This window comes from Vidua macroura, chromosome 8 (assembly GCF_024509145.1).
Source record: "Vidua macroura isolate BioBank_ID:100142 chromosome 8, ASM2450914v1, whole genome shotgun sequence".
In the NCBI taxonomy this organism is placed as follows: Eukaryota; Metazoa; Chordata; class Aves; order Passeriformes; family Viduidae; genus Vidua; species Vidua macroura.
Genome location: NC_071578.1, coordinates 10901644 through 10916392, shown reverse-complemented (window position 1 = coordinate 10916392; position 14749 = coordinate 10901644). Strand labels below are relative to the sequence as shown.

Below are 14749 nucleotides of genomic sequence, written 5' to 3'. Positions count from 1 at the left end.
TTCAGAGATTTTACTATTCCTGGAACATACTTTAAAGACTACTTTCTAGATTTAACATCTCCTAACCACATCCTCCTGACGTGTTTGAGAAACACGGACAGATTCCACATAGGCATAAATCAGCAATTCATTTCTTTACATCTGGCTAATAAATCTCCTCTGACCATAATTTAATTAGTTTTCCCCTGCTCCATCTCTGCACTATTCTGCACAATTTTTTCCCACATTGTCCTATCACATGAAATTATACAGTTTGGTGCAATTCAACTGGCAGCCGCTGGGCCAAATCCATTCTATTCGTTTGCTTTAGTCAGTTTATCACCCTTTCTTTAGAAGTGATAGAAAACAGCAGTGCAGTGAGTAAAGCCCAACTTCTCCTAATTGTGCCACCTCACAGCACTGACCCAGAAAAGCAGGTGGCTGCTGCTGCTAACACTGAAACAGGTGAGTAGGTAACTGGGGGTACTGGTGAGACTTTCAGGCTGTGGGGAGTCACTTTCACTCTCACCATCCCACGACTTTTTAGAGCCCTAGTGCATAATGACCCACACCCTTCCACACTCTGCGGTCTACATACCCCGCAACTTTGAGGGCAGCAGCCAAGGAAGCCTTCTCCCCTGCTGCTGTACCACCACAGCTCTCCGTGGGAAGCTCCAGAGAGGAAACTTAGCTAAAACTCTGAAATAGATGGATGCAAATTCTCAGGAGGTAGCTGTCTATTGCTGGTAACATAGGGTGGGAGGAATGTCTTAAAATGAGGAACTAAACTAAGTGGATAAAATTCAGTTAACCAGGACTAGATCCTGATTTTAAGATAGCCCTTCAATCCTATATCTCTTTTTCTTATATTGCAGGAAACTTAAGACTTCAAGCTGGCTTGAAGAGAAAGGAGGAGGAAAGTACCCTCTTGTTATAGCCTCTGAGCTCCCCTTCTTGACGTCATGAACCAAACCTACTTGATTTACAGTTTCTCTGCTGGTACAGTCTAATAGGATCACAATTTCCTACTGTGTTAAGACCGTGCCTCTCCCATCTTGTAGTGCTGTGGCCCAGTCAGGCAGCTCCAGAGGAGGCCAGCAAGTCACTTAGAGCAGGAGTGGAAAGTAATACAGTATGCTGCTCATCTAACATACCAGAGAACACAGCAACCTTCCTGACACAGATCTAGACAAATCCACAGGTGATTTACCTGTGCACTGCTTCACCTTCTCAAGGTCTGTCCTTTATAGGTGCACACAGAGAAATCTTAGAGAGCTGCTTAGTCCAATGCCTGCTGGAGACTGACACGTTCCAGAGTCCTGCACAGCACTGCGGGCTCCTGTTACTGGCTAGCCCCCAAATCAAGATTTTGAACGTGGTGAATGGATGCCTGACTACTTCTGCAGAACTTTAACGAGGGAAAGTGGATGATGTAGAAAAGCTGAAGCTCATGGGAGTCTGTACTCCTTTATACAGTATCTCTGGATGTTTTTTTTAAGAAATAGCTGCTAAATTGGGAAAACTAAAACACACCAACCTATGCATCAACCAGACTGGGTCCCAAAAGGCCCAATCAGATGAACATTTACTTCATTCACACCTGCTGAAAACTGTCGTGGGTTTCTCTGGCATGTACCCATAAACACCATATTTAAGCTATGAAATAACATTTTAAATGAAATTTCTTCCCTTCAATTCACTGAATAAGGCTTGTGTGTTAGATCAAGTGGATGATTTTCTGGACAGGCTGTCACAATGCACCTTGATTGGCATTTTTCCCATCAGCTTCCAGCAGTTGCCCTGCAGTGATTAAAAGGTCTTGTTCAGCCATACGCAGCATCATTTGTACACAGCCCAGGCACTGAGGCATTTAAATTGCCTCAGCCCACCTGGGTGGGTGTGCAAATCTCACCAAGCCAAGAACTGACAGAAACACTGGGACAGTGCACCCAGCTTGCTCCAAGTGCTTGAATATAATGAAGTTTTTAACAGGGCTTTGACACCTCATCCCCTTGATTTTCAGCTCTTTCAGCTGCTCCAGTGAACACAGTCAGAGCTTTTAAAATACAGTCTCCAGCCTCCTCTGAAAAAGAAAATATATATACTCTATAATTATACTGTGAACATTAACTTTCTTTGCTACTACTCATAAAAGAAACACAAATATAGCCCTATCTACTTATCTGTCCTCCCAACTGCTTACAGGCTTTTCTCCTCTTCAGTGTGTGCACATATTTTTGTATTATTTGATGGAAATTTTGGTTGGCTTACTATTTTACAGTGTTTGCCTCCATTTTCTTCTGCTCATACTCAGAAAAACATAAGACTGAGTGGAGACCTAGCAACATGTCTTACCAAACTGACATATCTCCTTTAATTTCTTCAGGGAATCATTAACATCGTGGACATGTGATGCTACTGGAAATCATGTGGGTTGGAATGGATCCTAAAGATCATCTCTAGTTCCAGTTTTCCTGCCATGGCAAGGACACCCTCCACAAATTAGGTTGCTCAAAGCCCCATCCAACTTGGCCTTCAACATTTCCAACTTCCACAGCTTCTCTGGGCAACCTGTGCCAATGCCCCACCACCCCAAAAGGAAAGAATTTCCTCCCAATATCTAATCTAGACCTGCTCTTTTTCAGCTTGAAGCCATTACCCCTTGTCATATCCCTCCATGTCCTTGGCAAAAGACCCTCTCCAGCTCTCTTGTAGCCCTTTTCAGGCACTGGAAAGTGCTCTAAGGTCTTCCCAGAACCTTCTCTTCTCCAGACTGAACATCTCCAGGTCTCTCAGCCTCACAGGAGAGGTGCTCCAGCCCCCTTGTTATTACAGCCTTCCAATCTTCTTGAAGTATGGAGTACTATTATTTTTGTATTTCTCCTACTTGCTTGTCTGGGTACAACACTCAAGTAAAAAATAAAATCAATACCACTGATAAAGATAATGATTGTAACCTGATGATCGAATTTACTGGTTGGGCTTTTCTATTGATCATTTTATGTTAGTTTTTAAGACACTTCTTTATTTTTGTTTCTTTCCTCCCCCTCCAACTTTCTCAAGATTGTTTTGATTAGAATTAGATGAGAATCTTTTCAGAAAAATGTCTCATTTTGATCAAAAACTATTACATTTTGACAAATTTTAATGATATTTTAAACTTTTTTTTTCTTTTTCTTTTTTTTTTTTTTTTTTTTAGGGCCAGCTCTGATGACTTACTGACTTTAAGGAAATAATTTCTGGTGGAAGGCATGACTTGATCTGAGGACCAGAATAAAAACCTGGCTTTCAATGACCAACAAATGTCTGCATTTATATTATTTTGGCTGTATTGGACTATATGCACTTTGAGCAGTTTTTCTGCAACTACTGGCCATGGATGTTTGGATTTTTAAGTCACAAAGCATCACTATTGAACTTTGACTAGATGACTGAACCACTCTAAAAAAGGAAAGAAAAAACCAACAATTCCCAGTGCAACTGGTTCACCAATTGTGTTCACATTTGTATTCACTACAAACAAGCATCTACACCAGCAAAATTTCACATTAGGAATGTATACCAAAAATCACCAAGTATCACAAAAATAAATGCAGAAGTATTTAAATAAAGCATTTTTATTAATCTCTTTTAACTAGAATCTACTGCATTCTCTTTCCCTAATGCCAACTACATTAGTAAACACTTTGCTATCAGCAATAATACATGTATATTAACTTGTTTCTGTATTACACTGCTGAATTAATATTGCTTAGAATATTCCTTCCTAGTAATTAGGGTATTTTCACAGAGCACACAGTTCCAGAATTACCAAGTACCTTGACAACTTCCATGCATTTTTCTGTCACAGTACATTTAACAGAAAAATCTCAAGAGGCTACTGGAAAAATAATAAAAAAAAACATAAAAATTGTTGATACAGTACAGAACTGCTGTGCCACTGCATACACTGCCTGTATGCAGTGTGGATTCTTCCAAGTCTCCACCTGACACATAATATGTGGTTGACTCTCTGAGGGGAGTACATTTTCCTCAGTACACCACTTCCACACCTCTAGATTATGCAAACAGATATGTGATGATACCCAAATTACAGAAATTATTAGAGGTATCAGTTAGAGCAGCCCATCACTAAAGCCTGACCAGCCACAAGTGTGTCCTAACAATATTTTAATGAGGTAGAAAATTACAGATGTCTTTTTCCAACATTTGTTTTATTTTGTTTTTTGATGGATGTTTTTAAGACAAGAAGTCTCCACTCTATGATATTACATCTCTTTCATCACAACTGTGGATGTCAGGGCATCACTTAGAGCTGCGGGTGGAAGAATGAAAATGGGGAACAGAAGAGCTTTGAATAAAAAATATTCTATTTTCATATTAATGGCTCCTCTTTATGAAACAGGATGCAAGAAGAAAAAGTACATGTGGACTACAAGGAACTGTTTCTACAAAGAGTGTTTTCTCAGAGTTATGTAGCAAGCATCATCAGACTGTTTTTCTTCAGGGGTTTAAATTTCTCTGGAGTGGTAGGAGGAAGAGTTGTTTCACAAAGCAGCCAAAAATAAGCAAATAAAGAAGAAAATTCTCTTGGTAACAGATACAAGAAACAAAGCTGACACTACAGCTTCTCTGACAGTGTTTGCAGGTAGAGCCTTCTCAAGACTAAAACTAGCAAGCTCAGTAGAGTTTATTCACAAGACTTTGAGTGACCCAAAAGCTATTTACAAGACAACATGACAACCTAAAATGGCAATGAAAATATCAGTGAGCAATCAGGAAAATGCATTTTGCTTTCATCAACCATTCAAACCCATGTAAAAGTCTTTAGTCTTCCAGGTGCACCTTCCCTGTCATAACAAGCAGCGTAACTAAAAGCAGCCTCAAGAAGGCCTGATGCCAGAGGCCTTGCTTTGTGTCTTCCAATTTTAGAGAAGTCCTAGTTTAGAGAGTACTGGAAGTAATCTGTATTAAAGCAACTACTCAGCCTTCCTTAGATATCGGAATATTTCCCTCATTTTCTGCCCAGTACAGCTGTGTCCTGGTTGATCCCTTCAAAGTCATTTGATTTAGATAAAGCACCAGGAATAGGAGAGAGTATCCCCACATTCTGCTTTAAGTTGTAACTTCAAGACACTTTACTTAACATTTTACTTCTGCTCTTAAGAATAAGTGAAGTCAGTCTTCTCACTTTTCAGGTCGATTACACTCAGAATATTTACAAGTCAAAATATATAGTAATGAATTTAAAAAACCCAACCAACAACAAATCACAGGGCACTGAGCAAGGCTTTACCCAACTTGCACACCAGCACTGGCTACAGAGATGGTGCTGCAGAAATCTGGATTTCAGCTGTACTTCTGCGCCCTCTTAGGCCCCAGTTCCCTTCTGCTCTTCTTGCAGGGGGAGCCAACTGTGACCACACCTTGAGTGCAAAGGGCTTCCCTTCTGATTCAGCATTTCAGTGCTGCCGTATCCTCAAGCACCTGGCTGCATAGAATGGAAATTAATATTAAAGCCCAGTGCTGTTCTCTGTGATCACACAGGCACAGCTGTTTTCTACTGTGGATGTGCTTGAAGACTGACACTGTCCATAGAATTGCAGCTAAAATTATTCTTTTATCCTAGGGTCATTATGATCATCATAAATATGCCAGAATGAGATGCAACAGTGTCTCCACAAGTTGTATTATTCTCACTTTTAATACCAAAAGTACAGTCTAGCTTACACTGAGGTGTGTTATGCAAGGGGCATTCTGTTCAAGGTGAAAATACAGGGTTGCAGTTTCTGCTTTGTGAATGGCTGTAGGGGGATTGGATGGGTGGTTGGAACATTTTTTCATCTTTTAACTTGCTGTTTGCCTTTGAAGCTCCAAGCCTAAGTTCCCCTATTTGTTAGGTTCTAAGAGGCCTTCAAATTAGAGCTCCACAGAAAGGGAAAATTATAGCTTCATCATTTCTCTTACTGCAGGCATCCATCAGCTCATTTCATAATAAACCAGAACGGTAAGCAATGACAGGAAACTTCAAAAGGCTTGGAGTACTATACAGGACATGGGGGTCCAGGAACAGGGACAGTCTTTTCAGCCCTCTGAGCACCTTCAGCAATTACAGTTTTGTTGGATGTCTCAATGACAGGGTACGCAGATTTCTGTGACTTTCTGCTTTTATTACCCCAGAAAAAAAAACAGAACATGTGTAGAGCTCTGTGTTTGCATCTGACATTTTGAGACCCTGTTAGGAGTCCTGCAGTAAAGAAATAGTGATATAAACATACATGTGACTGTCTATACAGACACTCCCACAGAAATGAGTTTAAGTTAAAAATGGAATTTAGCTTGCAATAGCTTCAGCTAACACAGGTTCTGAGAAAGAATTAAAAAGCAGAAGCAGCAAACAAAATCTCTGGTCTATCCTTTGCAGACCAAATATAAATTCAACTTTAGAAGTAAATTTGACCTAGAGCTCTTCCTTCTTTTATAAATTAAAAGAAAATATTTGACTGAACCACTCATGAATCTTGCTATGTTCAAAACCTGTGGACTTGACATAAATTTATAGTTTAGAAACTACCATGCTGATCTCCTTTTAATCACTGGTTCAGCTCCTCCCAATTTCAAGATGACTATTTTATCAAAAATAGTCTAAAGGCATAGTCATAGGACACAAGCCCACTTCTACTCACAGGAAGACTAATGCTTCCAATAGGAATTGATGAGAAGTCCCACAGATTTACACCAAAACACAAGAAAACCTTATATTTTATTTGGACTACGCAACCATGTTTGCAGGGGAAAAAAAAGTTCAGTGTCTTCTTCATCTCTCAGCTTTCTTCTCCATGTAAGTCAAAGTTACACTTATTTCTGTCTAGTGGAAACATGCTCAATTTCAAGGACTAAGCAGGTCTAACAGTAATTAAAAGAACAACACCAGCCTCTAGAGGCTGTCTCTCTGTGGCAGAAATGCTGGTGTCCTCCAAGACTTCAGGCTTTGTCCCTTAATTGTAGCAGGACCAGACTGAACTCTTCACTCTCCCATCCTAAATCAATGCTTTCTTCAGACTATTATTCAGCATATTTCAGTTCTGCATGACTCTTAGATCAAAGACCCACTATTCCAATGTCATATAAACACATAATGCCCCTTTCGTACCAGTTCTGAATTAATCTCAACAAATCAGCAGTGCAGACTGTATTCAGCCACATTGCCTTCAAGACCTCATTCCAACACCTCTGTATGCCTGGGGAAGTTGTGTCAAGGAAATCAGGAAGAGGGTTTTGCTCTTACCAGTAGAACCTGTTTGGTGTAACTCCCTCATGAAGAAGCAGCCATCTTCTGCCAAACTCCACAGAACTGAATAACTGTGGACAAAAACAAACAGTCATGAATCACAGTAAAACACAAAGATAACAGAGAAATTAACCTGAAAAACCCTCTACCACTTCTAAGACAATGTGGTCTTGGACTTCTATTCATCCCAGTCTCAAAGGGACACAACTGGGGCAGCTGAAACATGTCTGTGGTACCTTTTATTGGCATAGAGAATACTGAGATGTGTGATATGGGACACAACCGGTAGTACCTGAGGGATCATTTTACAGGTAAACCCAGCAACCTGCCCTGAAAGAAAATTCATCATCCAGTTGCCTTCCTCAATATTATGTTCATAACAACATTGTTTTTCCATTAGCAGTGCTATCCTTAGGAAGCTGTGTCAATCTGGCACCAAAAAAATGTTCTAACACGTCTAGACTTCCCTTGCAGGACTGGATGAGTTGAAATAGCATAGTTAACTTGTTCCAAGGAAATGTGTGATCCTCCCTCTGCTCTTGTCCTTCTCCTGCCGACAACGTGACACCTTCTCCTCGTCTGGTTACGCAAACAATATCCAAATACATCAATCATTTCAGAAAATCTTTCCATGATAAATACCAAACCAGCCTGAGAAAGGTCAGCAAAAAGGCATGTTACAGGTATTATAAATCCTCTGACATGTCTTTGTGGAATGATATACAAATGTTACTATTACAGAGCACTTACAAACAGCTGCTCTCCCTAAGTGCTGCCATCAAGTAATTCTCAGAAGGCCAGTAGAGGGAAGGATCACTTGGGTTCTCTTATTTCTTTTGCTTAATTTAGCTTCAAATTTATCACATGGAAGGACTGAGAGGCAGTCAGCCCTACACTTTTCTTGCAGATTCATCCTGTTTCCCTTCCTTTCTTTGCCTGGTAGACTCGGTCAGTCCCCTTTTCTGTCAAGGCAGATGTTGGACATTGTTTTTTGAACTATTATCTCTCTTTTCATGACATCTCTTAAAAGATTTTGCATAAAATGCAGATGACCTGAATCTTTTTGTGCAAATCATGGCATTTTTTTTTTTGGAACATGAAGTGGCAGAGAATTGGTAGGAAAGATGGATGTCTTTGAGAATATCAGAAGAAAAAAATGATGATTTAAAAGCTTTGTGTTCATCAAAAAGATGATTTGAATGTATTTTAAAAATTGGGAGACTGGGATGTAAAAAAACTTTGAGGTCTATTATTTGGATATTGATTCAAAATGCAAAACCCAATATCCATACCTTTCCTATGTTAAAAACTTTTAAGAAAATGGAGAAACTAATTGAAATAGCTTTTTAGCAAAGAGTAGACTGGCATGTGTTAAAATTTACTTTGAAATATTAAAGCTAAAAATGCACCTCTTTCATCTCCCCTTCTCTTGAATACTGTCAAAGAAGAGAGAGGGAAGAAGGTGGAGGGGACAGAAGATAACAAGAGTAAGAAAAGGGAAAAGCAGTTTAGTTCTGTGGCTAGAAGTGCATCCAATTTTAAAACTTCAGTGAGTCTGTTATTTTTCCTTAAGTAGAAGATTATAGATACATTTTTATTTGAAACTTTAGGAAACTATAACAAAGGAACATTTTAATTTTTGGAAATTAAAGAAAATCTCTTGGAACATTGAACAACCACTTTTTGAAGAGATTTAAGGTCATCTATTCAAGGACTTTACCATTACAGGAAGTATTTTCCCTCCTTCACACTCAAAATCCATTTCTAGACCTTTTTTTATAATTGCAGCAAATATAAACATCATAACAATAAGCTATTGCTATTATCTATTATCTCACTGATGTCAAAGTTTTTCTTTTCATGGTAGTTTATTCTCTGCTAAGTACTGTCTTTGACATACAGTAATTTAAGTTTCAATAAAGCTCATGTGATCCTTTAATTAAGAACAGGGAGCAATTCAAACTCAGCAAATATCTCTGTATTTCCAGACAAGGGATAAACAGGATGCAAGCTTTCCAGGGACACTGATGTTCCAACAGCTGAAGTCATCATATTGAATCTTGTTTTCCCACTTTTTATCTCTCACCCTTATCCCTCTCTGGTTTCCCTGAGCACAACTTCCAGCAGGTTATTCCCTCTCTGAATTTTCTGGTGACAGTAACAGTGCCTAGAATTAATTAATCACAGCCTGGAAAGCTTTCTCTGTGCTCGTGTAGCACCCTGCTCCCTGCCTGCATCCCCACTGAGTGCCCAGTGCTGGACAGCCCCGGTGCCACAGCTTCCCTCTGGCTCTTCCAGCACAGCCCTGTTTCCAGAGGGGCCTTGACCTGAAGCATCCTTCAACTCTCCCATGAGGATGGAGGCTGTGATTCTGCAGAGCACCCAGACAGCTCTGCTTTCTCCTAATCTGTGCCCTGAGGAAGACGTGATTCAGGCGAATAACAGGAGAAATGCAAGAGTTTTTAAGTCTGTTTTAAAGGTAGGAATTAGATCCAGCAATTCTACTGTCAGGGCTGGACTGTTAAATTAGAAGCCAGTGCCCAGTGAGCTGGAGACAGCATGTGAGAAAAGGCAACAGCTCTCAAAGGGAAATACCAGCTCCCTGGGAGCCCATATCCAAAGCTCTCATTGTCTTTGATAAGACACTTTCATAAGCAGACATTAGAAGGTTTTTCATCCTCTGCCATTATCTCAGCACCAGCTTTGGCTTTTACTGACTCACAGCAGCACAAGCAGCACTAATGTATCTTTAGCAAAGGAGGATTTCCCCACCTTATGTACGACCACCCTACCTCCCCCCTAAAAAAATTGCAGTAAGGATTTTTTCAGATATTTTATTCTAAGTATCATTAATTTTTAAACCTAGTTAATTCAGTTGGACTGAAAAAAAAAAAAAGAAGTATTTGAAGGCTATGTTTTTGTCAAGTATTGGTTATGATACAGCTGGGATTATTTTTCCCCTTTTAGCAATTGTAGTGCTTGAATGGATATTTTTTAAACCCAGCATGGCATTTTGCTCTTGTTACAAAATCCCTCTCTCTCCAGGGACTTCTTGTGATAGCCTTGTGCGTGCAGTCCCTTCAAAGATGACATTTTGTTTTCTTTGGCAAGCACTGCTGTCTGATGACAATTTGCATTATTGGACTGAAGTTAGAGAATGTTCTTTGCTACACTTATTTTTCAAGCACAGATAGAAAAGGAACCTATTACAATTTTATTGTATGTTTTCATCCGAGGGCCAAGCTGTCATTTCTGTTTTCACGGAGACAAAACTGTTATGAAGTACAAATCTTGTATTGATCTCTCAGATTTGACCCTTGTTCATCAGGGAATAATTCTCTTCTTGCTTCTTCTCTTCTACATTTATTTTTCTGTGTATTATGCAGATTATGTAACAATCATTAAACAGTCTGGGTTTGCTTTGTTTTACTTTTTTAAATCTTAATATTCTGTGAAGTAGAAACCTACCGCCTACCTCATTTATGTAAGAATAAAGAAATGCAAAGGAAAAGAAAAGGCTGTTCTGAGGTTACAAATACCTTCTGAGGCTGAGCAGGGATTCAAATAAACTCTTTGAATGGTGAGACAATTCCCCAGCCCTCTCACAACACGACACCACTGTCTCTGGGAGTAGGGAAAGCTGACATCTGACAACCGAACTTCTTTCCTTATCTACACCAGACATGATATGATACTCCCCCTCCCTCTTTTTTGTCTCCCAGCCTGTATGAGAAGCCCAAGAGCTGCTCATGTTTTTCATAGGGATAGTGTAAGATTCACCTTAAAATGCTCTGGGATATCTAGGTAACAGCAGGATACAGTTGCCATGTATTATTCTTTTCCCCTTCTAATTTCCTGATCTTTCCAGTATCACCTTCAGACTTGACTAATTTTTTCTTTTGCGTTTCACAGTATAAAAAACCCAACTAAATTCTATAAAATATGAGAAGAAAACATGATTTTTTTCCAAAATGTTTCATTAAGAATAACTCGGTTTTATTTGACCCACCCATTCTGATATAATACCACCTGAAGGGTCATTATGCCAGTCAAGACCTACCATTACCCCTTCTGTTTTCAACAGATGACTTTTCCTAGCCAAAGCTGTCATGTGAGGAATGTCTTGTGCCTCCAACTTCACTTTACTGCCTTTATGGATTGCTGCAGATACAACTGACCCTGAGTGTCCATGATGTTTCATCATTCAGTGTTTAAAATAATTGGATTAAATATTTGATTCTGGTGCTTCTCCACATAGAGATCTTGAATCATGTGGCAGTTCCATGTGCTTCCTATGCTGATGAGGATATTAAATTTTATACAATGATTTAATCTCATGCAAGAAAAAATTATGCACATAGAAAAGGGTGATTTAAATTGCATGTTGGAAGTGACATTAGGGAAATACTTTGAGAAAGTTAGTAGCTCCTATTATTTTTTTTTTTTTTTTTACTTTAGAGATTTCTCCTGAGCAAGTTATAATAGAATACATCATGGAGTCTGTGTTGACTGGATTTACCAACTTTGGTCTAACATTCTGGAAAGAAAAGTCTCTCATTTTTTCCTCTCTAGTTTCCATGCACTCTCAACTCATTCTCCCTGGACAGAGATCAGACCAAAATATCAATCTATACGACATTATTGACCTAAAAAAAAAAAAAAAAAAAAAAAAAAAAAAACAACCCCAAAAAAAAAAAAAGCAACACAGATGCAACTGGAAAACTAGCTCAGAACAGCTTTGAAAGCACTGGGTTTGATTCAAATTCACCTCTAATTCCATGAGAAGGTTTCTACTAGTCAGTGCTCCTGGTACTTTCTTCACATATGCTGACTTCTTGACTCTTACACTTCCTCATGTTTCTATGAGATGACTAAAATTAATGCTACTCATGCTGTTTGCCCCTCACGCCTTCACACACCATTTATTCACATAAAAAAATCCTCAAAACATCATTGCGCCTTAGCCACAGATTTTGCACTGGTGAACCATATGAATATTTTGAGAGATCTTTCTTTTCCTCAAATTTCAAATTCACCAGAGAATGCAACATCCCAAAAGCAGTTTAGCTTTAACTATAAACATAACAGAGTCCAACTGGATAATTTTTTTTTTCTGAAGATGCAACAACACAATTTGAAATATATGCCAGCAAGTCCTTCTTCTTCTCATTCATTTATGCAGAATAAATTTATTGCTGATAAATTGTAGTTTACCACTACTACTTTTTCTACTACTACAAATGCAGGTGCATTTGAAGAAATTCTAGTCTTCTACAAGGTTTCAGTCATCATTCTCATTGTTCATAAGAGCATTTTTCAAGTATTATTAAACTGTGAAAGACCATATTTTGAACTGATCTAACGTCTCAGGAAAGCAAAGAGCAGTAGGGAAGGCATCGTGGATTGCTGCAATTTGCTGATGTACTCAATTTAAATCTCTCTTGCATTTATTTTGCTTTCTATGCAGTTCTGTGCAGAAGAAGTGGGGTTAGTGCATCAGAGAAGGACTTCAGATTGAACATGTTTATATAGGCATAGACAATAGAGCCCTGACTCTATCTGTTGGATGAAAAATTATCACAGTGGGAAAGAAGTTTTCACAGTGGCAAAAGAGACATCTCAAAATAGGAATGAAATGGAATGAACAGGGATTTGGATGGACACATGTTCCCCACGTGCATCCAGTGCAGCTTACTTGGGTATCAAACAAAGTACATTACATTTAAAGAAATTGCTGCACAGGGCATTTCTTCTTCAGAGCAGCCAAAGGTTGGGAGGCATGCTGCTATTCCCTAAATCAGACTATAGACCAGGTTTTTCTCTTCTAAACTGTGTTTAAAATATGCATAAAAAAGAACCTGAAATCATGCATGTATTTCTTTCCTAGAATAAAACATACAGAAATGGGCTACAGGGCTGATACTTATTTACTTCTCTGATCTCTGATCTATTTGTAAGTTCCACTGTTAAGAAGCTTAAATATCCATGAAGCAATAAAGTTCACAGGATGCTGCACAGACTTTGAACATTTTAAGTTGCAGGCAACGCATTAATCACGCATGCAGAACCATCAATAAGGTCACCCAATAATTGGTGTTTATTGAATGCTGATGGAAACACATCAGAGTGATAAAGCTTCAGTCAGATACCTGCCTCACAGCCCATTCAAACACCAGTGATGTCTGCAGTTCTGCAGCTGCTTGTCCTGATGACCCCCATGCTACTGCCATGCAGAGTTGTTCGGTATGGTCACAACACAGCAATTGCTTTGTGAATGTTCAGCACACCAAAGCACCCTGAAGATGACCCTCAGCTTTCTTCCCACTATCCCTCAATAACTCCTCACACACTGTCAGCTATGAGCCACATCATCCAGTATTCTGATTTTGTGGCAGTTTGCAAGCAACTGCAATAGGATGATGTCCCCAGTTCATTCAACTCATATGCTAAAAAAGTGACAGGAAACATATTTTTTACCAGGAGGTATTTAAAGGACTATGACTGGCATATATATATTAAAGACAGAAGAAGCCTCTAATATTATCAGTGTGTTCTCCTCCTAACAGATGCTGCACCATCTTTACCAGTAACTCAAGCAGTAGAGAGACTTATTCAGGCCAACAACTGATGGCTGAACTAGATTGTATCATTTGGAAAGACACCCAATCTCAAGTCCAAGGGATGATGAATTTACCACTCCACTTAGTATGCTGTCCTCAAGGCTAATTCCCTTCTCTACTGAAAAAGACTATCTCTGTTACAGGCAACAGGGTAGCCAGCACTGGCTTTCTGCTGTGTTGTAAATTTACTAAGTAGATTCATAATTGCTTAGATAACTGCAATAAATAAGCACATTTTTGTTTAAAAAGTGCACCGTATTTGAATGAGAACAGAAGAGAAAAGGCTTACTATGGCAGAATTTAGGGCAAAGTGTCAGAATTTTCATGCACACATGCACAGCTTTAAATTTAAAAAGAAATTATTGTTCATCATTTGCATTATATTAAAACCTATGGCTTTGAGTGAATGTAGTGTTGACAGGCACTTTGTATAATAAGAAACTGGAGACATTTTGGAGATTGCACTCAGCCAAATGACAGAGACAGAGAAGACAGAGGTGAGTCATGTACAGAAAAGTGACAGGAGTTGCTCAACACCACAGAGGTCAGTAGCACACCCAGCAATATGGAGTACCTATCTTTATTCCTAATTCAGTGAACCACCCAACTCTGATGGAATGGAAAAAGTATTTTTTTTTTTCATGGAAGTAGGAAAAGTGGAGTTATATAGAACACAGAAAATCTTGCAGAAAATTAACAGATCTACCCTTAACTAAAAGTATGTATCCAGGATCCCAAACCAGAAAAAGAACAAGTTCTCTAAGGGTACAGAGGGCTGATGTTTATACAGATGGATAAGCAAGGATATATTGATTTGCCTAAAGATGAGTGAGTCAGTGGTAAAGAGCACAGTGATTAC

General features: G+C 39.0%; 1 protein-coding gene across 1 annotated transcript in view; it reads right to left on the bottom strand.

Moving 5' to 3' along the window:
• The window catches only part of SORCS1 (sortilin related VPS10 domain containing receptor 1), a 260159-nt gene that overhangs the window by 81774 nt on the left and 163636 nt on the right, over nucleotides 1-14749 (bottom strand). Inside the window, exon 5 of the mRNA XM_053984129.1 lies at nucleotides 7268-7341. Within this exon, the coding sequence (XP_053840104.1) occupies nucleotides 7268-7341 (74 nt within the window). The remainder of the gene's footprint in view (nucleotides 1-7267; nucleotides 7342-14749) is intronic.